Here is a 27,771-nt window from a genome sequence, read left to right on the forward strand (position 1 = left end):
ATTAAATTATAAAAGAACATTCAACTCAATTCATGGATTTTGTTTAATCAAATACATCTTTTGTTCTTATTATTGAACTGTTCTTATAAACATGTTTTGCTTTTACTTGCCCATGAGATCATTTAGTCTATAAGGACTAGAGTTTGAACCTCAGCCCACCAAGAACAGTGGATGATAACCTAACAAACCCAAAACAATATATTTGTTAGAGAATGGGTTTAACAAGAAAACGCCTCAACAAATTAAATATGGACCATAGCTGATGGAATAGATGTCAATGAGATTAAAAACACAAATTGATGGAAATAACGCTCCTCGGTCAAGTCCGAGGATGAGATGTTCTTATATTAACTCAAGCTTATCTGAATACAATGTGTTCTTCTCTTTTTCTTCCTTCTTAGATTACATGTCTCATTTTTTATTGTGGCCATTTCCTTATATAGTCCTTCACCCCTTCATCCCAGCCTTCCACCTATTGATTTCGTAGAAAATCTCTTGGATGCTTGTCCTATCAAGACCTCCTAAAACTTTGTGAGTAGTTGTGAGCTAAGATGACACTATTTAGGTGTCATTTCTCCATAAATGCGGTCAGTTTATTTGGTTCAATGCATTTAATATGGTGGTGACAGCCTTCTTCCCAGATATTTCTTCTATTATTGTTGATTGAGCTCTGCTAACTTCCCTGAAGCTTAACTTTCCAGAATGGTTACCTCCCTAAAGCCCTCCCGAGGTGGCTCAACTCCTCAGGGATCATAACTGACCCGTTATTCTCTTCCTTTATCCTTGGCCCCTTGACTTAGGCTCAACAATCCCTTTAACCATCCTCAGGCTTTTGTTCGTCCTCGAGCACAGCCCATAACCCAACATACTTGCTCAAACTTCCTATCCTCACATAGTCTTATCAATTTCTTTATTGAATTCTTCTGATCAACTTTTTACTAACAGTTTTTTGTTTAATTCTTATAACATGTCTTATAAATTCTCATTAATTCAAATAGAGATGATTAACAAAAAAATGATTTCTCCAACTTGCCTTAAGCAAGTGACAGAAATGCTGCAAGAGATAAAAGATGACCTATGGCACTGGTAAGTTCTGAAGGTCAGGGTTGGTAATTTCACTAATCTTTTATTTTTTGGTTTTAAATTGCCAAATTTTAGAAATTTAATTACCAAATTTTATGAATCTTTAAAAAATCATCATTCTTCCAATTTTTTTATGCATTGATTAATTTTACTCTTTAGCCATCACTATAAAATAGGTTTTTTTTTTTCCTTGCAATATTTATGGAACTTATTTGACTAAAATAGTAAAATCAAAGTTGAAATGATAGCTTTTTAAAATTTTTTTATTTATTTATTTGTTTTAAAGTTTGGTAATAAGTTGTCATAGACTCATATCTAAGAAATGTTTGTCGTAGGAAATTCCAATCATAGATTATTAAAAGTCTGTTTGGTAGCAGTGTTCAAGTATTGTTTGTGTGCTATTCACATCAATCATTAGTGAGTCTCACAAATTTTAATATATTTACAACAATGTCATTCAGCATCGTCATTTAAAAACCGAAAACTGCTATGAGGTTTTTTCAAAATATAGTATTTAAACAACATAAATTGAAAATTGTGACTCAAACACCTTTAACTAAACACTCTTACCAAAAATTAAAAAATTTTTAGGGCCCATAGTTTTCAGTGTTACAATTTTCAATGTTTAAACATTGAAAACTGTTGTTTGAAATTTCCTACCAAACAAACCTAAAGTTTACATACAATTTTGCAATCTATATGGTTCTATCTTTTTCTTTTTTTTTCTTTTTTTTTTTAACTTAGTTTAATTTTCTTCTTGATTATTTTTTTTTCAAGTTTATCAAAAAGGATTTCAAGCATCTGAAGAAAGGTTTGTAATCTATATGTAGAACTTTACAAATTTCTTTCATTTACACGAAATGTTTCTCTTACGATTCAAATGAAAACACTATTCATCTATTTTTTGTTTCTCAAATAAATTATGTATTATAAAAGTTTATGTATAAAATCATGTGTTGCATGCCAAAAATTATGATAGGTTCTAAAATTAGAACAAAGGTTCCTATTCCTTGAATAGTTCTATCTCTTAAAAGTGGCCAACTGTAGGTTGTTTTGTCTAAAGATTTTAATAAAGAACAAGGATATACTAAAAACGTAGTGTATAAGGAGGTATTCAACAATTTTCCAAAGGCTCTAACATATTTTTTAATCATTACTATTATTGTTAATAATACTGATATGTATGAAGTATATACAATAAAGTATTCTCATATCTACATATTTAGCTTCACTTTTATGCTATTTTGTGATTGATTATATATTATCTTTGTGTTATAGCTAATAATTGTGTTATAGCTAATAATGGCTTTACATGCAAAGTGGGGCTATGTCAATTGCTAAGCCAACTTGAAGATACCCGGAAGGCATGAAGTAAAAGGAAAAAGAAAAGAATAAAGAATGAAAGAACAAGAAAAATAGACCTGAAGACGTGAAGTGCAGAGAAAGGAAAAAAGAAAACAAAGAAAATTAAAGATGAGTAAGAGCTAAGAGCCAATCTAACGTGGACATAAAGAACTGCATATGGGCTTGAGGCCTAATTTCTTACTTGTCAACTTGGGTTCTCTAGTGTTTTACGGAAATACATTAACGAATTGTTATAGGACAATTAGGCCATGGGTTTCAGGCTTTAGGTCGGCGTTCAAGGGTAGATATAAATTAGTTGTTAATCCGTGCGATGTTAAATAAAAATTAAAAGTATTTATTTTACTTAAAAGTCTATGACATGACTTTAAAAAAAAAAGTATAACTTGAAAATGAGTGAAAATAAATAATTTTTTGTTCAATATGATGGTTTAGAAAAATTATTTTTCTTTCATATCATTGGTTCTACATAACACGTCCCGGCGTGAGTTATTCTATGGTGATAACTTCACACAATATTCAACAACAATTAAATCCACTATCCACCACCAATCTAATCTATGTTATCTTGATAGTAGATCTACAAATTGCATTCTCATATCCTCCATCATTTAGAAAGTAACTGAAATAATGATTGTATGTAATTTATAAAATTTATTCTTTTACAATATATATAAAATTATTAAAATAATTAAAATAAAATCTAATGTTCTAGAAATTTTTTGAAATAAAATTTTAAATTTCTTAGAACTTAGTTAATAGAGTTTCTATTTTACCTAAAAGTGAACTATCACAATTAATGGGAATTTAACCATTTTTTGCAAAGAGAAGAAAACTGTAGGCCCAATTTTTATTTTATAATATAGGATATTACAGTTAGATCTGTACCATGTGTAATACGTTAGTCCATTGTGATAGTTCCAAATAATATCTTGTATTGAAGAACAATATTATCTATACATAAAATGTTCATTAAAAATATATATATATATATATATATTATAAAATATAAATCTTTCAAGTGGTCATTTGTACAGAAGATATGAGATATTTGGCAAATGAAAGTCAATCTAAACTGTGTTACAAAGTGAGGCAATAAAAATATTGTGTGGAGTTTGTGGTGTGGCATTAGAACTTCACTCTCTTTCTTGTTATCGGCATGGAGCGCGGCATTAGAATTTAGAAAGCCGCAAATCGGTAAAAGGCGGAAATCACGGAAGGCCGAAATCCATATCCGGTTGCTACTGTATTTGGTTGGATGGGAGATTGGTTACTGGGCCGTCTATGAATAACAAAAACGTGGTTGTCTGTATAATATTCAGAATAAAAAAGTCGTCTGTTTGAAAAGGCTGGAATTTTTTTATAATTTTTTTTTTTTTGAAAAGGCTGGAATTTTTTGGTAAAATCTGTAAAAATATACTGTTATTTTATTTTGAGTGTAGTAGTGTGATAATTGAGATTTTAAATAACTGTATATAAAAGTTAAAAATTGAAGGAAAAAAAAAATACCAAACACACATGTAATGTTATAATAATACTTATTATTTATTATTATCAATGTAATCTTGTCAATAGTAATTATTCTTTTAATTAGCATTAGTAATTATTCTTTTAATTAGCATAATCATGAAGCCCAAAATGATTATATTAAAAAAAAATCAAAGACATACTAATAATCCAAATTTAAATTATACTAAATGACATTAAAATAAAATAAAAAAAAACAAAAAAAAAAAAAACAAAATTGACAAGTAATAATACTTACAACCTATAAATGGATTTAGCGATATTATCACTGTAAATATCTCGTGTTTTGCTCATTACTACTTCCTACTTCACTATCATGTTCTGCCACGTGAATTGAATTACGGATGGAAATGTTGAACTCTTCATCATCCCCTTTATGCACATTGAAAAGTTATGAAGAGCCTACAAGTCTTTGGATATGAAATCAATAAAATGGTGTTTTTCCCCCCTAAAAAGTCACCATGTATTCTTCCACACACCAAAAGAGTGGTTTTGAAGTGATGAGTGAGCATGGCTAAATTTTTTGTTTGATATGAATTGAATTTTGTATGTTGGATGTGATTACAATTACAAGAGAATGATTTGTGTAAAAAAGTTTATAAGTGGAGAGTGGCATCTCACAATAGAATGAGTCGTCTTATTTATGTTTGAGACATTCGACCGTTACTGATAGTTGTTCCTTCCATGCGACTTTTTCTTAAAATAATTCTGACACACGGGTTCAACACACAGATGAAAGCCTGCAATTGCCTCTCAAAGCTGTTTTTTCAGTTATAGTCGTGCTTACCCCTCCTTTATCGTTGCTTTCTCTCTCGCTCTGCTCCTTATCATTTTCACTAACAGAAATGGACCCATTAATTATTTATTTATTTTTTTTAAACCTTTCTTATTTTATACAGTAGCCTCATAATTGTAATTGCTATAATGCGTGAATTCATGAATTATATGTTCGCTGATCTTAGTAAGTTTGGCTCATAATCGTCTTAAATGTTTTGGGAAAAATGTATGGGACATATTCTAAATTCAGTAGTCTAACCTTTATACTTAAGGCCCACATATCTAATCATGCTGGTTGTTATAATGGAGGGTTTCTTTAACAATGTACTTAAAAGGCAATTAAAGCTTAACCTAAAAAACGCACTTAATATTTCAGGGATTCCGGATTTGTATCAGCTCGGTTGGTAGGTCAATGCTATTGATTGGTCAAGAACCAAATCAAGAAAGACAGTACTGCACTTCCATGAGACCATAGCATGTGCAGAAGTGGGTTTAACCTAAAACAAACTAACTATGACATTTTTCAAGGCTTGTATATAATAGATAATACTGGTCAATAATGGGTAGCTACTATATTATATTCTGAAATTTTGAAAGAGTTTTACTTGTAACTTTTGTGTGCGTGTATAGTTTATAACGAAAATTGATCTAATAATATTTTTACATGATTTACCAGAAGCTTTTTAAAGTTGTTCTATCTGCCGAGGAAGAGGAAAAGCAAAGAGCTTCATAGTTACAAATCATTAACACACAGAAATCAAAACCAACTCATACCATGAGAAATCAAACCAAAGAACGTATAGAGAAATCAAAACCCAAAACATAAACCATAATCCAAAAGTACAGAAATCAAATAGCACAAATAAGTCCACAAAACCGAAATTTATGAGATGAAAAGAGATAGAACACTAAAAAAAAAAAAAAAACTGTAACTATGGCAAGCCTTACTTCTTGCAAACCCATTTTCACAGCCTCCGCAATACGAAACAGTTACCCAAAATCCCAAATCAAAAACATACAAACAAAGCACACATTTCACTCATTCACATCTGCATACATACATGGCCACATACCCACAACAATAGCAATAACCAAACCCACGACCAAACGCACACACGCGACACAACCGAGAGAGAGATCGCAAGAGGAAAAGAGAGTGTGAGAGAGAGAGAGAGAGAGAAAAGGAGGTTCTGACTTATGATGGCTGACAGAGAGGTTCGAGACGGCGGCGGTGGCAATCGGTTCTCGGAGTGGCAGTGGTGTCGATGAGAGGCGGCGTGGTGTTGAGAGTGATAGAGAGCGAGGGAGGGTGAGAGTGAGCTGAGAGTTTTTTCAATTTAGGGTTTTTTTTTTGTTGTTGTGTCCTATTGAGGGTTTTTTTTTTTTTATAAAATTTTTTATAACAAACCTAGAGCTGTGTTTTATAAAACGCAGCTCTGTACGAATTGAAGCCGCATTTAATAAAATGCAGCTCTGTAAAAGTTGCAGCTGCGTTTAATAAACACAGCTTCAATTCATGTTTAAGCCGCGTTTCAAAAAACGCAGCTCAATTCAACCGTTTAAGCCGCTTTTAATAAACGTAGCTTTGGGATATATTGGAAAAAAAAAATACCAGATGGGTCTATAGTCGCGTTTTTTAAAAAACGCAGCTTAAGCCCTACCATACACAAACGCAATTTTAACCCCATAAAACACGGCTACAGTGTTGGTGGAGTTGCGTTTTATTAAAACGCAGCTTAAACATCCAGTGGTGGAGCTGCGTTTGTGTAAAACGCAGCTCAAACATCACTTTGAAGCTGCATTTTTTTCAAACGCAGCTCCTAGTTGCGTTTTTTGTAGTGCTGACACATGTTGAAGTATTAAATGTTACTTGTAACTTTTTACAATTGTTTCGACGTCACTTGTCTTCATTATATGCATTATTACATGGATCAATAACTATCATGGAATTGCTTTATGTTCCCAAGGTCTCTCTTCATGTTTTGGTGCTCTTAGAGCATTCATATTGGGAATGCCATATGCCATATGTAGGCAAAATTTAGCATAAAGGTCCAAAAAACCGCCCACATCCGGACTACTAAAAAGCAAGTATTGCAAAAAAATTTGCAATACTGCTACAGTGCAATTCTACCTTTAGAATTGCACTGTAGCACAATTCTAAAATCAAAAACAATATTTTATTCGGTCTAACTCACTTCTCTCACTCTTTTTACTTGAAGAGGGTAAAAATATAGCCTGACGGACCTCCATTAAATGGGCCTGACGGATCCATGTCCATGGTTCGATAGAGGGCAAGCCCAACTTGTGCAAAGATCTGTTATGGATAGATACAGCAGAAACCCTAGATGGGAAATACTTGTGACACACACTTAATCACCATAGAATCCCAAGGTAAATGGAATCCTAGCACGAAGAAGATTCCGGAAGATACGCGCGTTAATGAAGATCTTCTCTACAAGAAAATGTCTTGTCCATCACGTTTGGGACTATTCAAGAGGATTCCTATAAGGAAAAGATTTCTACACCAAGGAAGAGATGTCAACCTTCTACTACTATAAAAGCCTCAATACCCTCATAAATCGAGGTACGCATAATTTACCCTTCTCTAGCACTCTAGAGTTGTGAGAATAGTTCTAACTTGACCTTCGGAGGGTATTTGGCCGGTACCACACCGGTGCTCTTTGTTAGATCTTCTCTCTTTTCTGTGCAAATTCCATTACAAGCGTGGGAGGATCGTATAGCTCACTGGTGATATTTACGACATCATCAGTTGGCATCGTCTGTGGGAACATCGGCTGTAACTTGTACGCCATACAAACGCTACTCAAACAAAGAGTTGCATGATACTTACATGCTCAATGGCAACCACCAACAACGTTCAGGAAGACGAGCCACAACCTACTACCCTGGAGAGACAAGTCCTAATCCTTACAGCGGCAGTGAAGCGCCTCACCAGACAAAACCAGACCCTAGAGGAACAGCTGCGACAGAAGAACGTGGGGATGGGAAACCAAGAGGAAGATCAAGAAGGTGCAAGTGTTGATCGCAGGAACCAGGAGAGACCAGAGGGTAGTAACGCCTCAAGCAGACTGGAGTGACAAAATATGAGCCTCCTAACCCTCATGGATACAGCTCCACCTATCATCGCGAAGATGCAGGCAATGAAGGAGCAGATAGAAGTTATGATTAACGCCCTCAAGGGACGAGTATCCAGCGATCTTGACAACCTAGTCAATCGAACCGACTCACCGTTCACTACCTCCGTCAATTGCTTCCCTCTGCCGCATAAATTCTGCATGCCACAAATCGACAGTTACGACGGAGTCAAGGACCCTCTAGATCACCTGGAAACCTTCAAGACTTTGATGCACCTTCAAGACTTTGATGTACCTTCAAGGAGTTGCAGACGAAATCATGTGTAGGGCCTTCCCTACAACATTGAAGGATGCTGCGAGAATTTGGTTCAGTCGGTTAATGCCTAGCTCTATCAGTATTTTCAAGGAGCTGAGTGCCCAGTTCACTTCGTACTTCATTGGAGGGCACAGATACAAGAAGTCTACTACATGTCTGATGAACATTAAGCAGCAAGAGGACGAGACGCTGAGGTCCTACATAACCCGTTTCAACAAGGAGGCCCTCTCAATTGACAAAGCGGATGACAAGATACTCGTAGCAGCATCACTAATGGATTACGAATGGGTAAGTTCCAATTTTCTCTATACAAGAACGATCCAAAGACCATGTCGGATGTGCTTTACAGGACCACCAAATATATGAACGCGGAAGATGCATTGCTGGCCCACGAGGATAAGCCCAAAAAAAGGGAAAGACAAGAGGACATACAGTAGGATAGGGGGCGAAAGGTAGCTAGGACCGGAGAATGACGAGATGATAGACGCTCCAAACCCCCCACTGGGAGGTTCACAAGCTTCACTCCATTAACTGCCCCAATAGATCGAGTCTTAATGCAAATCAAAGATGAAAGAGCCCTGACGTTCCCTGGCAAGTTGAAGGAAGATCCCAGGAAGAGGCCGAAGGACAAGTACTGCTGCTTCCATAGAGACCACGGGTACAACACAGCTGACTGCTACGATCTAAAGCAGCAGACAGAGGCCCTTACGGGCACTGTACCCAAGATAGCACGAATCAACAATCCCGTCATCGGATTTTTAGAAGAAGATGCTCGAAGGCTGCACCACCCGCATGACGATGCACTTGTTGTCAGCCTGAGGGTAAGAGACTACAACATGCACCGGGTTCTGGTCGACAATGACAGTTCGGTAGACATCCTGTATTACCCGGCTTTTCAGCAGATGAGGATTGATAGAGAACAGTTGGTCCCGGTTAATGCCCCTCTAGTTGGTTTCGGAGGGATGAGAGTGTTCCCTATCGGTGTCATCACATTGTCAGTAATGATGGGTGATTACTCCTAGCAAATCACTAAGGAAGTAACATTCCTAGTGGTTGACTGCTCGTCCGCTTATAATGCCATTCTCGGACGAGCCACCCTCAACTCATGGAAGGCTGTAACTTCAACCTACCATTTAATGATCAAATTCCTTACAAATTATGGAGTAGGAGAACTGCGCGGAAATCAGGTGGCAGCGTGAGAATGCTATATTGTTATGTTAGAGATGAAAGATTATTAGCAGACAATATGCATAGGAGAACAACGGGCAGTAGTGGAGCCGGTTGAAGAATTAGAGGAAGTGATCCTTGACGACTCAAGGCCAGAACAGACGACTAGAATGGGTACACTCTCTAGTTGGCCGGTACGCCAAGCGCTTACGGCATTCCTAAGAGACAATCAAGACGTGTTCGCCTATAGTCACGAGAACATGCTAGGAATCGACACTCGATCATAGTTCACAGGTTGAATGTATCGCCCTCACTTTCCCCAATTCGGTAGAAGAAATGAGTATTCGCTCAGGAGTGGGACAAAGTAATAGCCGAGGAAGTTCGAAAGTTACTTGAGGCAGATTTCATCCGAGAAGTGTACTACCCCGATTGGTTGGCAAACGTCGTCATGGTTAAGAAGGCCAATAGAAAATGGCGGATGTGCGTAGACTTCACGGACCTCAATAAGGCCTACCCCAAAGACAACTATCCACTCCCTCGGACAGATACTTTGGTCGACTCAACCACAAGACACCAGCTTTTGAGCTTCATTGACGCTTTCTCAGGCTATAACTAGATCAAAATGGAAGAAGCCAATCAAGAGAAGACCTCTTTTGTTACCAGAAAGGGACTGTTCTACTACAAGGTGATGTCATTCGGACTACAAAATGCTGGAGCGACATACCAGAGATTAATGAACAAGATGTTCGCGCACCAGATTGGGAGGAACGTACAAGTTTATGTTGATGACACGCTAGTGAAGAACCTGCACGAAGATGATCACCTAAGCAACCTCTAGGAGACCTTTGACACCCTCCGATCATATAACATGAAGCTGACTCCAAGCAAGTGCGCGTTCGGAGTGATGGCGGGGAAATTCTTGGGCTTCATGGTATCCCAAAGAGGTATAAAGGTTAACCCGGAGAAGATACGGGCCATAATAGAGTTAGAGCCGTCGAGGATGGTCAAGGAGGTGCAAAGTTTGAATGGCAAAATCGCAGCCCTGAACAGGTTCGTCTCGAAAGCAACGGACAAAAGTCTACCTTTCTTCCGCACTCTGAGAAAATCGTTTAAGTGGACGAATGAATGCCAAGTGGCGTTTGAAAACTTAAAGGTGTATCTTTCATCTCCCCCATTGCTTAGTCTATCCAAGCCAGGAGAAGAACTCTACCTATACTTAGTTGTTTCACAAGCCATTGTTAGCGTAGCTTTGGTGAGAGAGGAAGACGGATCTTAGAGACCAATCTACTTTACAAGTCGAGCACTCTGAAGAGCAAAAGAGAGGTACCCTCAGATGGAGAAGTTAGCCCTCGTGTACTTCCAAGCACATACCATCGTTGTCTTAACGAACAAGCCCCTGAGAAGAGCCATGAGTAGCCTCGAGGCCGCAGGATGGATGACTTTGTGGGCAGTGGAGCTTAGCAAGTTTGATATACAGTATTGTCCGCAAACAGCTATAAAAGGGCAAGTAGTTACTGACTTCATCGCCGAATTCACCTTCAGGGATGGCCAGGGGGCAGAGGAGATGCGGCAGTGAAATATTTATACGGACGGGTCATCCAATAAGCGAGTAGGAGGGGCCAGTGTGGTTATCTAAACCCCGAGGGGGGATAAGATCGAGTGTATGATCCGACTGGATTTCCCCACAACCAACAACGAGACCGAATATGAAGCCTTAGTGGCAGGGCTAGACCTCGCAAAGGCTGCAGGTGCTGAAAACATGGTCGTACACTATGACTCACAAGTAGTAACAAGTCAGATTAATGGCGGTTACGAGTGCAAGAATGAAAGGATGAAGATGTATCTAGAAGAGGTGAAGAATCGAATTGATAGCCTCAAAGTCAGATTTGTTCAAATCCCAAGGGGGAAAAATGAATGTGCCAACCGCCTAGCAAAAGCGGCCTCACTAGAATTTATGCTTGTCCCCAAACAGGTATTGTCATTTGTTCAAATCTCCTCACTGATTGATGACGGAACAAATGTGCAGAAAGTAGATTCTGAAAGCAATTGGACTACGCCATTGATATCATACCTGAAGACTGGCGTACTACCAGACGGGAATGACGCCGCTAGGAAGTTGAAAGTCCAAGCTTCACGGTTTGTGCTGATAAAAGATGTCTTATACAAAAGAGGATTCTCTTGACCGTACCTGAGGTGTTTAAGCAACGAGGAAGCAAATTATGTAATGAGAGAAGTCCACGAGGGTATCTGCGAAAACCATTTGGGGCACAGTCATTAATACACAAGTTGATCTGAGCAAGATACTATTGGCCTACAATGCTAAAGGACGCACAAGCTTATGTCAAGACCTGCGACAAATGTCAAAGGTTCAGTAATCTCATCAGGCAACTGTCCAAAGAGCTGACCCCCATGACGGCCCCTTGGCCCTTCGCTCAATGAGGACTAGATATCATGGGCCCCTTCCTAACAGCAGTTAGGCAGCTAAAGTTTCTAGTGGTTGGTATCGACTACTTCACTAAATGGGTGGAAGCAGAAACCCTAGCCACTATCACGGAGAAGAATATTAGAAATTTTGTTTAGAGGAATATCATCTGCAGGTACGGGATACCCAGAGTGCTTATCTCCGACAATGGAAAGCAATTCGACAACAACGCATTTAGAGACTTCTGTTTGGAGCTAGGTATCAAGAATCACTACTCGTCGCTCGCACACCCACAGGCCAATGGACAAGTTGAAGTCACGAACCGATCCTTGCTTAAGATCATCAAGACTCGGCTTGAGGGGGCAAAGGGTATCTGGCCGGACGAGCTACCAAGCGTTCTGTGGGCATACCGAATTACAGCAAGAACACCCACTAGAGAAACGCCTTTTCGACTAGCATATGAAAGTGACGCTGTCATCCCAGCAGAAGTAGAGCTCACAAGCTATCGAGTGGAGAACTACGACGAGGATAAGAACGAAGAGGCCATGCGCCTTTAGCTCGACCTGGTGGACGAAGTACAAGTGACAGCGGAGCAAAGGATGGCGCGGTATCAGAATCTCATGACGAAACACTACAACTCCAATGTCAGACATAGAGACTTTCAGGTTGGAGATCTTGTACTGCGGAAGGTAATGGACACTACTAGAGATCCTTCGCAAGGAAAGCTCGGCCCCAACTGGGAAGGACCCTACAAGATCGCATCATAGCAAAGGAAGGGCACCTACCACCTCGAGACGCTGGACGGGCGAAAGTTTTAGCACCCATGAAACACAGAGCACCTACGAAAATACTATCAGTAGAGACAATATGAAGAGCAACGACACTTTTTCCCAGTTTATTTAGTTTTTACTACAATTATTATTTTTACTTTGACAACTTTTTGCTACAATACTTTAAGTATCTTTTTAAGCCCAAGGGGGCAAGTACTTTTCTACAAACACATGGCTTTTTTTTAAAGAAGAATATTCAGACACATCTATGTCTTTTCAACCTGAATTCTCACAAAGTCCACAAGTTGGAAAAATTCTAAAGTCCACAAAAGTGGACGGATATGAACCAAAGTCCACAAGCTGGACGGATCATCCCAGAAGGATGAAGATTCTAAAGTCCACAAAAGTGGACAAATATAAACCAAAGTCCACAAGCTGGACGGATCATCCCAGGAGGATGAAGATTCTAAAGTCCACAAAAGTGGACGAATATAAATAAAGTCCACAAGCTGGACGGATCATCCCAGGAGGACGAAAATTCTAAGTCCACAAAAATGGACGGATATAAATAAAAGGCGAAAAATACATTTTGGTCCCTACATTTTCAGCCAATTTCCGTTTTAGTCCCTAAGTTTTTTTTTTTACCACTTTTAGTCCCTCTCCTGAAAAACACTTCCATTTTAGTCCCTGCCGTTACATCAAAAACGGATATTGCAGACGTGGCAAACGGCAAAGTTAAATAATAATAAACTAATGTCCACGTGGCCTAAATTAATAATAAAAAATATTTTTTAATGCCACATCAGCATCTAAATTAAAAAAATTAATTTATTAATTTTAACTAAATAAAAAAATTAAAAACAGAATTAAAAACTAAAAATCTTATGAATTGAGATCTAAGTGTGCCTTGAACAAGAACAACAAGAACACAATCCCAAATCCAAGAACACAAACCCAGAAATTATTTAAAAAAAAAAAAAAAAAAAAACTAACCAAAGCCAGAAAAAAAAAATTTTCAAAAAAGAAGCAAAAGAATCTACAGGAGAAGAAGATCGCGAACCTCAGAAACGGGACTGTGAGACGGATCGGACAAATGCGGCGGCAGAGAGCCGGAGTGCATGGACCGAGCGATTCTCTCTCTACCTCTGATCGCTTCCTTCTTTCTCATCCGCCGCTCGTCCGAGCTCTCTCTGACGCTCGGACTCAGCGACGGAATCTCATTCATCTCCCAAAGCGTCGCCGCCAGCTTCCTTGCCGACACGGGCGGGGGCGGCGGCTGCTGTTGCTCCGCCACCGCCGCCGCTCAACCCAGCACTCTAACCCCCCTACCCATTTTTCCCTTCACACTTTCTCTCTCACGAACCCAGATTTGCTCTCTCTTTTTCAACCGAAACCAGCTAAGACAAAGAAAAATAAAAAAACTACAAAAATCCATAACAATATCCACGAACCCAAATTTGCTAACAATATCCATCAGCTCCTAAGAAATTGTTTTTCTTGTCTTTTATTATTATTTTTTGCTGTCTTTTGGTTTAGATTTGAGCTGTTGACATTTTTTTTTTTTTTTGGGTTTGTGGCTTTGGGTTGATTTTCTTGGCCTGGGTTGTTGTGGGTTTTATTTTGGTGGTTGTGGGTTGGCTTTGAGATCGGAATTTCTGGCTTTGGTTAGATTTTTTTTTTTTTTAAATAATTTCTGGGTTTGTGTTCTTGGATCTGGGTTTGTGTTCTTGTTGTTCTTGTTCAAGGCACACTTAGATCTCAATTCATAAGATTTTTAGTTTTTAATTCTGTTTTTAATTTTTTTTATTTAGTTAAAATTAATAAATTAATTTTTTTAATTTAGATGCTGATGTGGCATTAAAAAATATTTTTTATTATTAATTTAGGCCACGTGGACATTAGTTTATTATTATTTAACTTTGCCGTTTGCCACGTCTGCAATATTCGTTTCTGATGTAACGGCAGGGACTAAAATGGAAGCGTTTTTCAGGAGAGGGACTAAAAGCGGTAAAAAAAAAACTTAGGGACTAAAACGGAAATCGGCTGAAAATGTAGGGACCAAAATGTGTTTTTCGCCTAAATAAAATCCACAAGCTGGACTGATCATCCTAGGAGGATGAAAATTCTAAATCCACAAAAGTGGACGGATATAAACAAAGTCTTCAGACTGGACGGACCATCCCAGGAGGATGAACTTTCTAAATCCACAAAAGTGGATAGGTATAGGCTAGAGTCCACAGACTGGACGGATCATCCCAGGAGAATGAAAATTCCAAGCCCAAAAAGTGGACGGGTATAAACTAAAGTCCACAAAGTGGACGGTTCATCCATAAAGGATGAAAATACTACCCAGTCCATATAGTGGACGGTACATAAAGGATATAAATTTTATTTAAATTCATAAAGTGGACGGTTCTACTTGAAGAAAAAATGTAGATTTTAGTCCATAAAATGGACGGATCGTCTAGAAAGATCAAAACTTTAGTCCATTTGGTGGACGGACCATCCTTGAATATTAAGCTTATAAGGTGAACGGTCCATCTAGGTCGACGGAAATTTATATTAAAAAAAAAGGTGGACGGACTGTCCATTGAGGATAAAAGTCTAACCGAGTCCGTAATAAGGACAGTCCCTCTAGAGATTAAGATGGACGCAACTTAAATTCCATAACACAATGTGGACGGACTCATTTTGGAAGTTAGGTTTTAACCCAATGGCCATAAAATTAAAGGCCTTACATAGTGGACGGATCGAATAAAAAATGGACCACTACATTCATAGCAACCATGAAACAAGCAATTAAACCAAAATAGGCAGATAGAAATATAAAACCCTTGAAGGGAAAGTTGTTTAACATGAAAATAATGACAGATAAAATTAAGGGATTGTTTTCCCAACTTACAAAATATATATATATATATATATATATATAACACCACTACTCCTGAGGGTCTGCATCCTTCTCCTGACGAGTGTCATCAGCTGCAAGTTGGACTTGGCCTTGAGCATTCTGTGCCTGGGCTGACTCTCCATCGCCTTGAGTTGCATCCTCAGTAAAAAGATCCTCAGTGTCCTCTAAGGCGACGGGCATGACGGAGGTTTGAGCCTGATCCTCAACTTTAATGTTTGACACATCCAGGTCAGGGTAGGCCTTCTTAACCTGATGGAGAGCGTCATCAAAACCCTGCAGATAAGAGTCTCCCAGCTCGGACAGTAAGGCATCGGAGTCACGATACTCACATATCGCCACCTCTTTAGCCTGACGGAGTCTATCCTTCAAGTCCTGGACCTCTTTATCCTTATCCTCAAGGGCCTTCTTCGCCTCCTCCATCCTCTGCTCAAGCTCTTTCCTCACCTTCTCTGAAAGGTCAAACTTCTTTTCCATTGTGGTTTTCCATTTTTTGAGTTGACCGTTCATCCTCCGTCATCTCTGCCTTTGCCCGCACATGGTCCAAGGTCGTCTCACGGTTAAAACACCGTTCCATCAGCCCTTTCATTATAATCATGGGCTGGAAAAAAAAAAGAGTTAGATGGAAAGCCAAGTGGAATGGACGAACGTAAAGCAGACGGGTAGGATTACCTGAGCAATTACAAATAGACCTGTTTCCCCCATTACCTCCGTGGAGTGATTGCCTAAGTCCTCATAGTCCTTCGACGTTATGATAGACGAAAGTTGCTCCAAGGCATATTTGGAGTCTTCATGGAGGAGGACGGGTGGCTACTCCTAGCTAGCGGACGGGGCCTTCATAGTGCCCTTACTAGCCCCATGCTTCGCTGGGGTGACCGTCTTTGCAACCTCAGCCATTAGACTTACAACGGGCTCCAAAGGGACCTTGGGTTTCTTGAGAGGACGGTCTCCTTTGGACGACTGTTTCCTTTTTATGGACAAAGTGCTTGAGCCCGTCCCCTTAGGAGCCACATCGCCGGTCTCCTTCTTCTTGGCAGCCTACGATTTGATCATCGCCCTCCTCTTAGCATCGTCCATTTCTGTAAAGGTGGACGGATGAAGTTAATTACTAAAATAAAAATGAAATTCTTTCAAACAAAATGAGGCCGACGGACTTACGTCTGCGAATTTTTGTGTCGTATTTGGTGGTTGTTGGCGTTGGTTCAGGTCCGTCATAATACAAATGAATGGTATCAAGTGTGACTAATTTTGCCCAAGTCCTTTCCTCCGGCTTGGTCTTGTTAAAAGTTCTCTCGAGAAAACTGAACTCCTCAAGATTAACTTGTGGACGCCATCTAATTGCAAGAGAAGAAGACGGTTAAAAATGTTGAAAAAATTATAATAAACTGAATGGTTAAAAAAAGAATTAACAAACTAGGATGGGTGCATACTGGACGAAGGCAATATGCCCCAAGTCGTGTCGATGGGCATGTGTTCCGTGTCCCTTAGACGACACATCCACTCGTCACCCTCTAGGAAGTAATAACGGCTCTTCTAGTCCCTATTGGAGTCAAGGGTTTCAAATATAACTTTCAACAACGGACTCCTAGGCACAAAACTATACATCCCTCTTGATTTGTCTATTTCGTCTGGACAGTAGCAGTGAAGGAATTCCCGCACTATCAGCCTCTTAGCTCCATTCATCATAGCACCGTACAGGACCTCCATTGCTATGAAGAGCCTCCAGGCGTTTGGGGATACTTGGTTGACGGATAGGCCAAGGTATTTAAGAAGCTTATAGTGAAGGGAGCTTAGTGGAAACCTAGGTCCTGCCTTCAGCATCTGTTCGTACACCCCGACACCTTCTACTCCTTCATAGTAGCATTTCTCCGACTCTTGGGACATACAGATGGGGATGTTATCTGGAATTTGGAAATTGGCCCTAAGAGTGTTGAAGTGTTTCTCCTTGATGGTAGACCTAAAATTATGCACCGTCCACTTTGGTAGCATGATGAACTCCCTGAGTCCATCAGCACCTACGACAGATCTTATTGGTTATTCCTCACCGTCATCAGAAACCTCCTTTGGTTCAGCCATCTCTATATCCTCATTTGTTGAGGACGAGGAAGAGGCGGACGGACTCTTCTTTTCGCCCGGACTCTCTTGGTCTTTGTGACTAGATGACTATACTTCCTCGTAATCCGCCCCGTCACTGACAACTGACTGATTACTTGACACACTAGACATTGCCTGCACGTGACAACAAAACCTAAGACTCTAACGGATCTAGAAGTGATGACGGGTGTGTAAAATCTAGGAAAAAAAAAAGTATATTTGTAGGTAAAAGAGACTTGTGAAAAGAGAGTACTTACCAATTTTGTGAATGAACGGAGGAAGTGTGTTGATGACGGATACAACAACTGAACATAGTGGTCTCTGACAAGGATAACGGTAGTGCTCTAACAGTGTGTTTCAGCTGAAAATGGAGAAATGAGAAAGGAAGAGTGTGATATTTATAGAGGAAGTGCACGGAAGACGAAGTGACACTTCGATTCGAGGTAAAATCCAATTGAAGAGCGACATGTGTCATGCGTCATAATGGCTTCCGGACAACCTGTTAGGGGTTGGCGCAGTTCACGACATCCGCATTGAAACCGTCGACCCACAGGCCTTTGAACCATCATCCCTAGAACCTTGAACTGTCACCCCACGGGTCCTTCCACTCAAGGATGACGAACCCATGGGGTAAAGGGGCAACTGAAGAGGGTAAAAATATAGTCTGACGGACCTCCATTAAAAGGGCCAGACGGATCCATCTCCATGGGCCGATAGAGGGCAAGCCCAACTTGTGCAAAGGTTTGTTATGGATAGATACAATAGAAACCCTAGATGGGAAATACTAGCAACACACACTTAATCACCATTGAATCCCAAGGTAAATTGAATCCTAGCACGAAGAGGATTCCGGAAGATACGTGCGTTAATGAAGATCTTCTCTACAAGGAAATGTCTTGTCCATCACGTTTGGAACTATTCAAGAGGATTCCTATAAGGAAAAGACTTCTACATCAAGGAAGAGATGCCAACCTTCTACTACTATAAATATCTCAATACCCTCACAAATCGAGGTATGCATAATCTACCCTTCTCTAGCACTCTAGAGTTGTGAGAATAGTTCTAACTTGACCTTCGGAGAGTATTTGGCCAGCACCACACCGGTGCTTTCTGTTAAGTCTTCTCTCTTTTCTGTGCAGATATCGTTACAAGTGTGCGAGGATCATATAGCTCACTGGTGATATTTACGGCATCATCATTACTCCTCCTCTCTCTTCTCTATTTTCTCTTCATCTCCCTCTTCTCTGTCTATTGGCGTGGTGGTTTTGCTGCCATGATTGATGGATTTCTAGATCAACAACAGCAAGATTGGTGGTGGTTTTTTTGTGGGTTTTTCTTGGTGGTTGTTGGCGTGGGTTTCTCTCGTGGTTGTCGGCGTGGGTTTCATTGTTGGTTATTGGTGTGGGTTCCTTTTAGTGGTTCTTGTGGTGGTTGCTTTTTTGTGGGTTTTTTTTTTTTTTTTTTTTTTTTTTTTTGAGAAACTTTTGTGGTTGTTGTTGGTAGTGGGTTTTGGTGGTGGCTACTATGATTATGGTGGTGGTTGCTAGCCAGTGTTGTGGTGGGTTTGCTTGGTGGTGGTTGGGTTTTTTTCCTTGGTGTCGTGGCTGGGTTTGTTTGGTGCCGTGGTTGGGTTTTTTTCCTTGGTGTCGTGCTGGGTTGGTGGTGGTGGTGTGGGTGGTGGGTAATTTGGTGGTGGTGTGGTTAGTGGGTTGGATGAGGTTTTTGTAGTGGGGTGGGTAGTGGTTGTAGTAGGTTTTGTTGGTCGAGGTGGTGGTGGTAGGTTGGGTTATGATTGGTTTTGTATTTTAGTGGATATATTATTTTATTGAGTTGAATAGGAAAATGAAAGTTGAGATGCTGAGTGTATTGTAAAATGATATTATATAATTAATAAAATAGTTTTTTTGGATGGTAAAATAGTTGGCATTTTCTGATGCGAATGTTCTTACAAGTGTAATATTTTTATTATGAAAATGCTTTAAAAGTACCCATTAACCGAATCCATTTTTACATAATAAAATTCAGACGACTCAGTCAAGGTGATTATTCTCAACAAAGATTGTTTATAAATAGTAAGAGAATCTTAAATCCACACAATTTTTTTTTGATAGTGAGAAGATAAATAAATGACAAATCCACACAATTTTCATCAAGTAGGTAAGCCGTGCAAAGCCAAGAAAAAGAAAGTAAATGAAATTATGCAAAGTAAAACTAAAAATGCAAATGCAACTGCTTGTCCCAAAAATATCCCAACCTACCATTCTTGGTAGTTGTTATTGACTGCCAACCATGTGCAGCCTTATTTTCCACTATTACGTGTAAAACTAAAAGATAAGCAATATTAAATTAAATTTACGCTTACTATGACAATGAGTTGAGTTGTGAGATACGTTATCCAAACCCAAACCCCATTCCTTCCTTGTTTGAAAAGTATCGTGCGCTAAAGAATCTCCAAACTTGAATCAAATAAAACTGCTTTTGCTTCCTATTTATATATTATCGAAATTTGCAATCACATACAGACACACAGAAACCAGAGATGGGTTCGGTCGAGGATGATAGATCGCTCATAGAAGATGGTCTTTTGCAGGTCTAATCTCTCTCTCTCTCTCTCTCTCTCTCTCTCTCTCTCTCTCTCTCTGTGATTGCTTCTACTTTGTATCAAAAGTTGATGAACTTAGACGAGTTTATGTATATTATTCATTGACTATCCAATAACAATTCTGGGTCTTTTTTATTTTCTTGAGAGAAACAATTTCTGGGTCTTTTTTGAGTGAAAAGGGAGGAATATTGGACCTCATGTTGTAGAAGAATCTATATATATATATATTTTTGTAGATCTCTTTTGTTGTTGAAGTAGTTTGGTTTCATGTTTTTGGAACTGGGTATTGGTTGATTTTGTTGCTTTTGCTGCATCCTAAGTGGTTAATTGGGTAGACCCACTATTCTTTTTTATGTTAGAAATATATGGGTTTATAGGATTCAGTTGAGCCATGACCCATTAGTTTTGGGATGGAAAAGTTGAAGCTAATGGAATTTATTATTATTCGTTGAGCACCCACTAATTTTGGTTAATATATAAGCTTATCTAAATTGCCTCAAGCATCAGCCTGATGCTAAAGAGAAAAAGTAGGTTGACTTAAGACTAACTGCAGCATAGGCAGAATATTGTGTATTTGTGGTTGTGGGTGTGTGTGTGTGGGGTTTTCCTGGTTTTTTGGTTTGCTGTGCAATGAAATTAATGTTTGAAATACAAACATTAACCTCTTTCAAATTGTTTAGCTGATTGATGACTACTGGGGTTCTGGAATATAGGACAGGTGGTAGGTTATCCCATTAATCTTCATTATTTTCTTGTTCTTTGAACTCTTCTTTCTGAGAGGAAGAGTGGCATATTTATTTGTGTTATAAGTCTATTTAGCTTCTTTTTGGGATTAATAGGTAGAAATGTGAGAAACAAACAGATGGGATTTTGAATATGTCTGATGGCTGGTTGGTATTATAATAATTAAATAAAACGAGAAATAAAGAAAGATAAACACTAGGCAATCACACTCTCAAAAGCCTAAACTAAGCTGCTAGAATTGTGTTAAATTCAATCTCACTGTGAGTGTTAGTGACTGGACTAAGATTCTAAATGACCTATTCCTAGAAAGACTAGGGCTACTAATTATGAAAGAAAAAAGTATAGGAACCTCTAAACCAAATAGGAAGAGGACTCAAAACACAAAATAAGACCCATGGGCGTTTGGTACAGCCAAGAACAGCCCATTCCAGAAAATCTGGAATTTATCAAATTGGTCTTTTCTAGTAAATTAAAATTGAACTAGAAACTATCTAACCTTAAGAACTTGATACTAAGACTGAATAACAACTAAAGTTACCTAAGAAAGGTGCCAAGAAGCCCGACATCAAAACTTGATCACAAATCTTGAATTTTTTGGCATTTAATCTTGTTTTCCTCAACTCTTTATTGTTTGCATCAATTTCTCGCTGACTTATATTCCTAAAATGTTGGTAACTCATTTATTGCATAAGCAACCTATAGTCTTGTTAAAGCAACCTAATATGTTGGTAACTCATGTATTTGGCTTATGTAGTTGACAAATTGTAATAGTGGGATGGTACTTTTTCAAATATGTGCCCCCAAGAGTTATTATCGTAAACAAATTGTACTTTTCTAATCAATAAAACTTCTATTACCTAACTAAAAAAAGAGTTATTATCTTTGATGCCGATGTTAGTGACCACTTAATTGAAACTTTAATCGCTGCAAGCATGTATTCAAACTTTTTTCATGTTCTTTTTTTTTTTTTTTTTTTTTTTTTTTTTTTTAATTTGAAATTTGTGTATGCCCTTGCATGCTAACTGAATTGTACAACTTTACTCAAACTTATTTAGTTACTTACCTCAGGCAAGGTCCAAGTTAATTTTCATTGTCCTTTGCTTATCTTTTAAAATATTTACCCATCACTCCCAAATGTGCTTTCTGTTTGTTTCTTTAATACATATTGTTTCTTCTCACTTTCTTTTTCAAAGAAGAATTTTCTGTCTCATTGAGGATTTAAATTGGAGCCATGCTACTTTTGGTTCTGACCAAATTTTCAGACATATATCTGTATATATGAGATAAGAGGTGACTTTTTATCGATTGATCAATTAATACTTGTAGTGAATTGCTAAAAAGCAACGGACCAACTCTTAAGTGCCAAGTTGATAACTTATAGGAGCTTTCCTCTTGATCAAATGGTCAAATTTAGTTTTCATTATAATATGCCTGGTCTCTTTTATTGACACTTCCTCTTACAAAGTTTTTTTTTTTTTAATCTTCTATTAAAAGATTTGGATCTTATATTGCTCTATCCGCATTTGATGTTTTTTATTCTAAATCTTCAGAATGAAAGTGGCAAGGAGTACACAGGAGATGGCTCAGTTGACTTTCACGGAAAGCCTGTTTTGAAGCAGAATACTGGAAATTGGAGAGCATGCCCCTTCATTTTAGGTAACCCATTGTTCTTGACATTACTCCAATCTAATATTTCAATGAATTCATTTTATGTCTAAATTTTTGTGTGTTATATGATAAATAGGTACTGAGGGTTGCGAACGTCTTGCCTACTATGGGATTGCCACTAATCTTGTTACTTATCTTACCAACAAACTACATGAAGGAAATGTTTCCGCTGCAACAAGTGTTACTACATGGCAAGGCACTTGCTATCTTACACCCCTCATTGGGGCTGTCTTAGCAGATGCTTATTGGGGAAGATATTGGACAATTGCTGCTTTCTCCACAATTTACTTCATTGTAAGTATACCCTATGTACATTCCTCTTTTAATTACTTCATTACAAATAATTGATCACATGTGCTCACACACATCTTCATGTCCCACAAACCAACAAAGCTCAACCTTTGATTTTCATTTCTTTTTCATTTTGTTGTTTCATCAATCATTTTACATGATCAACTCAGGTCTATCATACTTGCTTTAATCCTGTTTAGAATGGACGTACAGCTCTCATCTTCTGGTTTTGCAGAACAGAGTTTGGTTGTTTGAGAATGATCTCACAATTCCAATTTGTAGAGATTAGAAAAATATAAGGTAGTTCAGAAAAAATAATAAGAATTCAGCAGTTACAGATGGATATAGTTTCATTTTGAAACAATGTTCAGAAGTTTTCTATATGTTTTTTTATAAAATATAACGCAGCCAATGAGCTCCAGATCAACTGGCACTCCCATAAGAATGGTGGAGGTGAGGTCTTGAGTTCAAAACCTATTTTGAGTATGCGTAACTTGCCAATTAAAGCCAATAACCTTATAACTCAAGTAGCACTTCATAGCGTTTCCGATGGAAATGTCCAGGGTTGACATTTCCATCCCTCCATTACACTTCTTTGCTTATCTTTTAAAATATCCGATGGAACACCACTTTGGTGCTCACCAACCTGAATCCCTCCCTCCATTACACTTCTTTGACTGCAAGAGGCAAGAGCATAAGTTGTATCCAGAACGGAAAAATTGCTCTGTGCTAACAGGCCACATTTTTTAGCAACATCATTAAACCACAATGTCATCAGAAACCATGCCTTTCCGATGCATGTCAATGCTTGGTAATGAGGTTTTAATGAGGATGCCAGTCTACTGTACAGTTTTTATTCCTTCTTGTTATGTGCATTAATTGGTTCTATCCCCATGTCATTTATTCTAAGAACTTGAAAGGGTATAACAACTAAAATCGTTAATTTTTGCACAGGGAATGTGTACATTGACACTATCAGCAACTGTTCCTGGATTGAGACCTTCTGAATGTGTGGGTTCTGTATGCCCGTCAGCTACTCCAGCTCAGTACGTAGTCTTCTTCTTAGGGCTCTATCTGATTGCTTTGGGGACTGGTGGGATCAAACCTTGTGTTTCATCATTTGGTGCAGATCAGTTTGATGATACTGATCCTAAGGAAAGGGTAAAGAAGGGATCCTTCTTCAACTGGTTTTATTTTTCCATCAACATTGGTGCTCTTATATCTAGTAGTTTTCTGGTTTGGATTCAAGACAATGCTGGGTGGGGTCTAGGATTTGGCATTCCTGCTGTGTTTATGGGAATTGCCATAGCAAGTTTCTTTTCTGGCACTTCCCTTTATAGATTTCAGAGACCAGGTGGAAGTCCTCTTACACGAATGTGCCAGGTTTTGGTTGCATCATTCCATAAAAGGGATGTGGTGGTCCCTGAAGACTATGCTCTTTTGTATGAAACACAAGACAAAAATTCTGCCATTGAAGGAAGTCGGAAACTGGAGCACACTGATGAATTGAAGTAATTTCTCTTTTTCACATTGTCCTGACATAAGTAGTTTTCAGTTCCGCAACATGTATTCCTAGCCATTATTGGTTTTCTTTTGTCATCGAGGGAGCTATTTCACTAAACTATAAGTAGATATACACAGCACACATACTCAGTGGATCAATTGAGACCTTTCCTCTTTGTTTTCCATTTAAACACAGAAGTTAGTTATGAAAGATTGGTATAACTGAAATGAAAATATTAAATAGGGACAAAGGCCCATGGGCCTTTGCTCAAGTGGTAAAGGGTGGGTGGGGTTTGGTTTGCTGGTTATTTATTAGGTTAGAACCTTACTTTATTGGGAAAAAGAAAGAAGGGGGGAAATAAGAAAAAGAATGACATTATCTACTTCGTTCTAAAATGGTGGTACTTGATTGAGTTCTATGAAAATATGATGTGCTTATTTAGGCTGCGTTTGGTTCGTGTAAAAGTATTTCCGGAAAGGAAAATGTTTTCATGTGTTTGGTTGCATTTCAAAAAATGTTTCGGAAAATATTTTCTGATGTTTGGTTGTGTTCTTGAAAATACCATAGAAAAACACATTTTCTACTTGTTGCTCACATTTTCTTACATTTTCTTGGTTACCAAACGATTATATAATATCATTTATTCCTCAAAACACAAACAAAACCCAGAAAAAATCATTAAATCCGGACAAACGAAGGCGAGATCGCGATCGGCGCGATCGCGATCGGAGCGGTCGGCCTTTCGCGCGATCACGATCGCGATCGACGCGTTCGCGCGATGCGTCGATTTCGATTGCGATTGCGTGAAGATCGAAGGCGTTGATCGCGATTGTGATTGCGTGAAGATCGAAGCGGAGATCGCGATCGCGATCGGCGCTACCGCGCCAGCCGGTGATGTCGGCGGACGGTGATGTCGCGATCGATTCTCTCTCTCTCTCTCTCTCTCTCTCTCTCTCTTCTATTTTCCAAGGCCGGAAGTACTTTGAAGTGAAAATAGAAACGGAAAATCATTTCTGTTGTTTTGGCTCTCAAATTCGGTCAACTGGAAATGCTTTTCAGTTTGACCGAATTTGAAGTAACAGCCAAACACCCCCATTTTCCGGAAAATCATTTCCGGAATCAGTTTGAAGTCAATTCAAACGCAGCCTTAGATGCATTGCAAAATACAATGAAGTATCATTCATTCATGGGAGGTTATGTGCCTTCTTTATCTTTACTAATTCTTTCATGATTGAGTAAGCATATTATTTGAAAGAACTTGTTCTTTATAATTAATGCTTTGTTCAACACAAATTACTTATCTTTGTATGGTTTTGCTCTCAGATTATTGAAAAATGTGGATTCTTTTAAGGCATACTAAGAAACACAACAGAATGTTATTCATTTCGTGGGAGATTAAGTGCCCTGTTTGTTATACTTTTTCACTCATAGTTGAGTAGGCAAATGATGTGGAAGCACACTTTTTTTTTTAAAAGTGCTGCTATGTTTGGCTCAATCCATTCTTCTTGTTAGAATTTTTTATACTGCTAATTACCAACCCTGTTTGTATTTTGTTCTTTGAATCAAATAAAAAATTTTCATTAAAGATTTTATCTCATTTAATCAAAGAGTAAACTGCAGGAAAACATGTCCTCATCTATAGCATGCGATTTTCAAGTGGAAGACCTATATATATTCTCCTGTTAGGGAGGAAAAGTATAATTCTATTTTAATAAGATGTAAGTAGATGTATTGTTAATTTAATTCTTCTTTGCCAATGGTCCTTTGGCCAATTGGCACCTCCACCCCTGTGGCAGATATATTGATCCCTGGCATCTTCAGCTAGAAATTAAACAAACAAAAAAATGAAAATGATATTTTCTCTTAGATTTATGATTTATGTAGAGCTTGGGATAATATCCTGTTACTTTTGTACCATACAGTTTTAGTGGGAAGACTGGGAAACTTATGCGTGGTCAAGAGAATCTGCAATAATATGGAATGTGTAATTAAATCTGTTTTGCAAAAAAAAAATGTAATGGGTAGAAAGCTTGCTGCCTTTTCATATAAATTTTCACTTCCTTTAGATTTATATTTCCTTAGTCTAATATTAATCTCGTGTAGAATTGTACTGATGACATGAGATCATTTCACTGTATGTACCTGCATGAAAGTTTGACATTTTTCCCAACTTTGTCAACTGCATAACAAATTCTGCCCCAGGAAAAAAATTCACTGTTAATTTATTTTTGCTGCACAGGTGCCTTGATAAAGCCGCTGTAGTGTCAGATGCTGAGAGCAAAAGTGAGGAATTCTCCAATCCATGGAGGCTTTGCACCGTAACACAGGTGGAAGAATTGAAGATTTTGATCCGCATGTTTCCAATCTGGGCTACTGGAATTGTCTTTTCTGCTGTTTATGCCCAGATGTCTACAATGTTTGTGGAGCAAGGAACGGTGATGGACACAAGCATTGGTTCTTTCACCATTCCCGCAGCCTCTCTCTCATCCTTTGATGTCATCAGTGTTATTTTTTGGGTCCCCATGTATGATAGGGTAATTGTCCCAATTGCAAGGAAATTTACTGGCAAGGAGCGAGGCTTCTCAGAGCTGCAGCGAATGGGAGTTGGCCTCTTTATTTCTGTCCTCTGCATGTCGGCTGCCGCTTTGGTAGAGATTAAGCGGTTGCAGCTTGCAAGAGAGCTTGGGTTGGTCGATGAAGACGTTGCTGTACCACTCAGTATCTTCTGGCAAATACCACAGTATGTCTTGCTGGGTGCTGCAGAGGTATTTACATTTATAGGGCAGCTTGAGTTCTTCTATGACCAATCTCCAGACGCCATGCGGAGTTTGTGCAGTGCGTTGTCACTTTTGACAACTTCATTGGGGAACTACCTCAGCGCTTTGATTTTGACAATAGTAACTTACCTCACAACACAGGGTGGGAGCACTGGATGGATCCCGGATAATTTGAACGAGGGTCATCTTGATTACTTTTTCTGGCTTTTGGCCGGACTTAGCTTCTTAAATATGTTGGTATATGTTGTCTGTGCTAAGAGGTACAAGAAGAAGAAGGCTTCTTAAGGATTCTCTGAGAAGGTCTCAGTTCTAAAAATTATTTACACAAAGTGTTTGTAGAAGATGGCGTGATAGTCATTTCTTAAAAGGACTCTGTAAAAAATGGTCTGTATATAACTTTACGCTATCTGCATTCATATATCTCTTTCCAGGTTTCACGGATATTGATTGTTTTACATTGCGTTAAATTTGTTTCTGGCAGATATTGACTGTATTCATCCAACGTGATTCTCTCATTCTACTCAAGTCCTTATGTGGTGAATTCTTCAGATATTTCTGCTCATCAGGTTGTAGGAGTAGACTCGTGGTCTTAACTCTCAGCCTTTCATAGTATGTAGGTACGTGATGATTGACATAAAATATCTCCTAGAGAGTCAGGGTTCTG

The 27,771-nt window shown here is 38.6% G+C and overlaps 1 protein-coding gene across 1 annotated transcript; it reads left to right on the forward strand.

Moving 5' to 3' along the window:
• Positions 1-19,887: 19,887 nt before the first annotated feature.
• Positions 19,888-27,574, forward strand: LOC126717824 (protein NRT1/ PTR FAMILY 8.3-like). The gene is made up of 5 exons (XM_050419739.1): positions 19,888-20,111; positions 22,418-22,523; positions 22,612-22,829; positions 23,781-24,337; positions 26,570-27,574. The coding sequence occupies exons 1-5, from the start codon at positions 20,061-20,063 to the stop codon at positions 27,390-27,392; spliced, it is 1,755 nt and encodes a 584-aa protein (XP_050275696.1). The 5' UTR covers positions 19,888-20,060; the 3' UTR covers positions 27,393-27,574.
• Positions 27,575-27,771: the final 197 nt, after the last annotated feature.

This window comes from Quercus robur, chromosome 3 (assembly GCF_932294415.1).
Source record: "Quercus robur chromosome 3, dhQueRobu3.1, whole genome shotgun sequence".
NCBI lineage: Eukaryota > Viridiplantae > Streptophyta > Magnoliopsida > Fagales > Fagaceae > Quercus > Quercus robur.

What these genes read in the sequence shown, in the direction of transcription:
- LOC126717824 (XM_050419739.1), top strand. Translation starts at nt 20,061, where the DNA reads ATGGGTTCGGTCGAGGATGATAGATCGCTCATAGAAGATGGTCTTTTG. An exon ending in TAGAAGATGGTCTTTTGCAG is followed by an intron (nt 20,112 to 22,417) that starts GTCTAATCTCTC and finishes CTAAATCTTCAG; the next exon opens with AATGAAAGTGGCAAGGAGTA. An exon ending in AGCATGCCCCTTCATTTTAG is followed by an intron (nt 22,524 to 22,611) that starts GTAACCCATTGT and finishes TATGATAAATAG; the next exon opens with GTACTGAGGGTTGCGAACGT.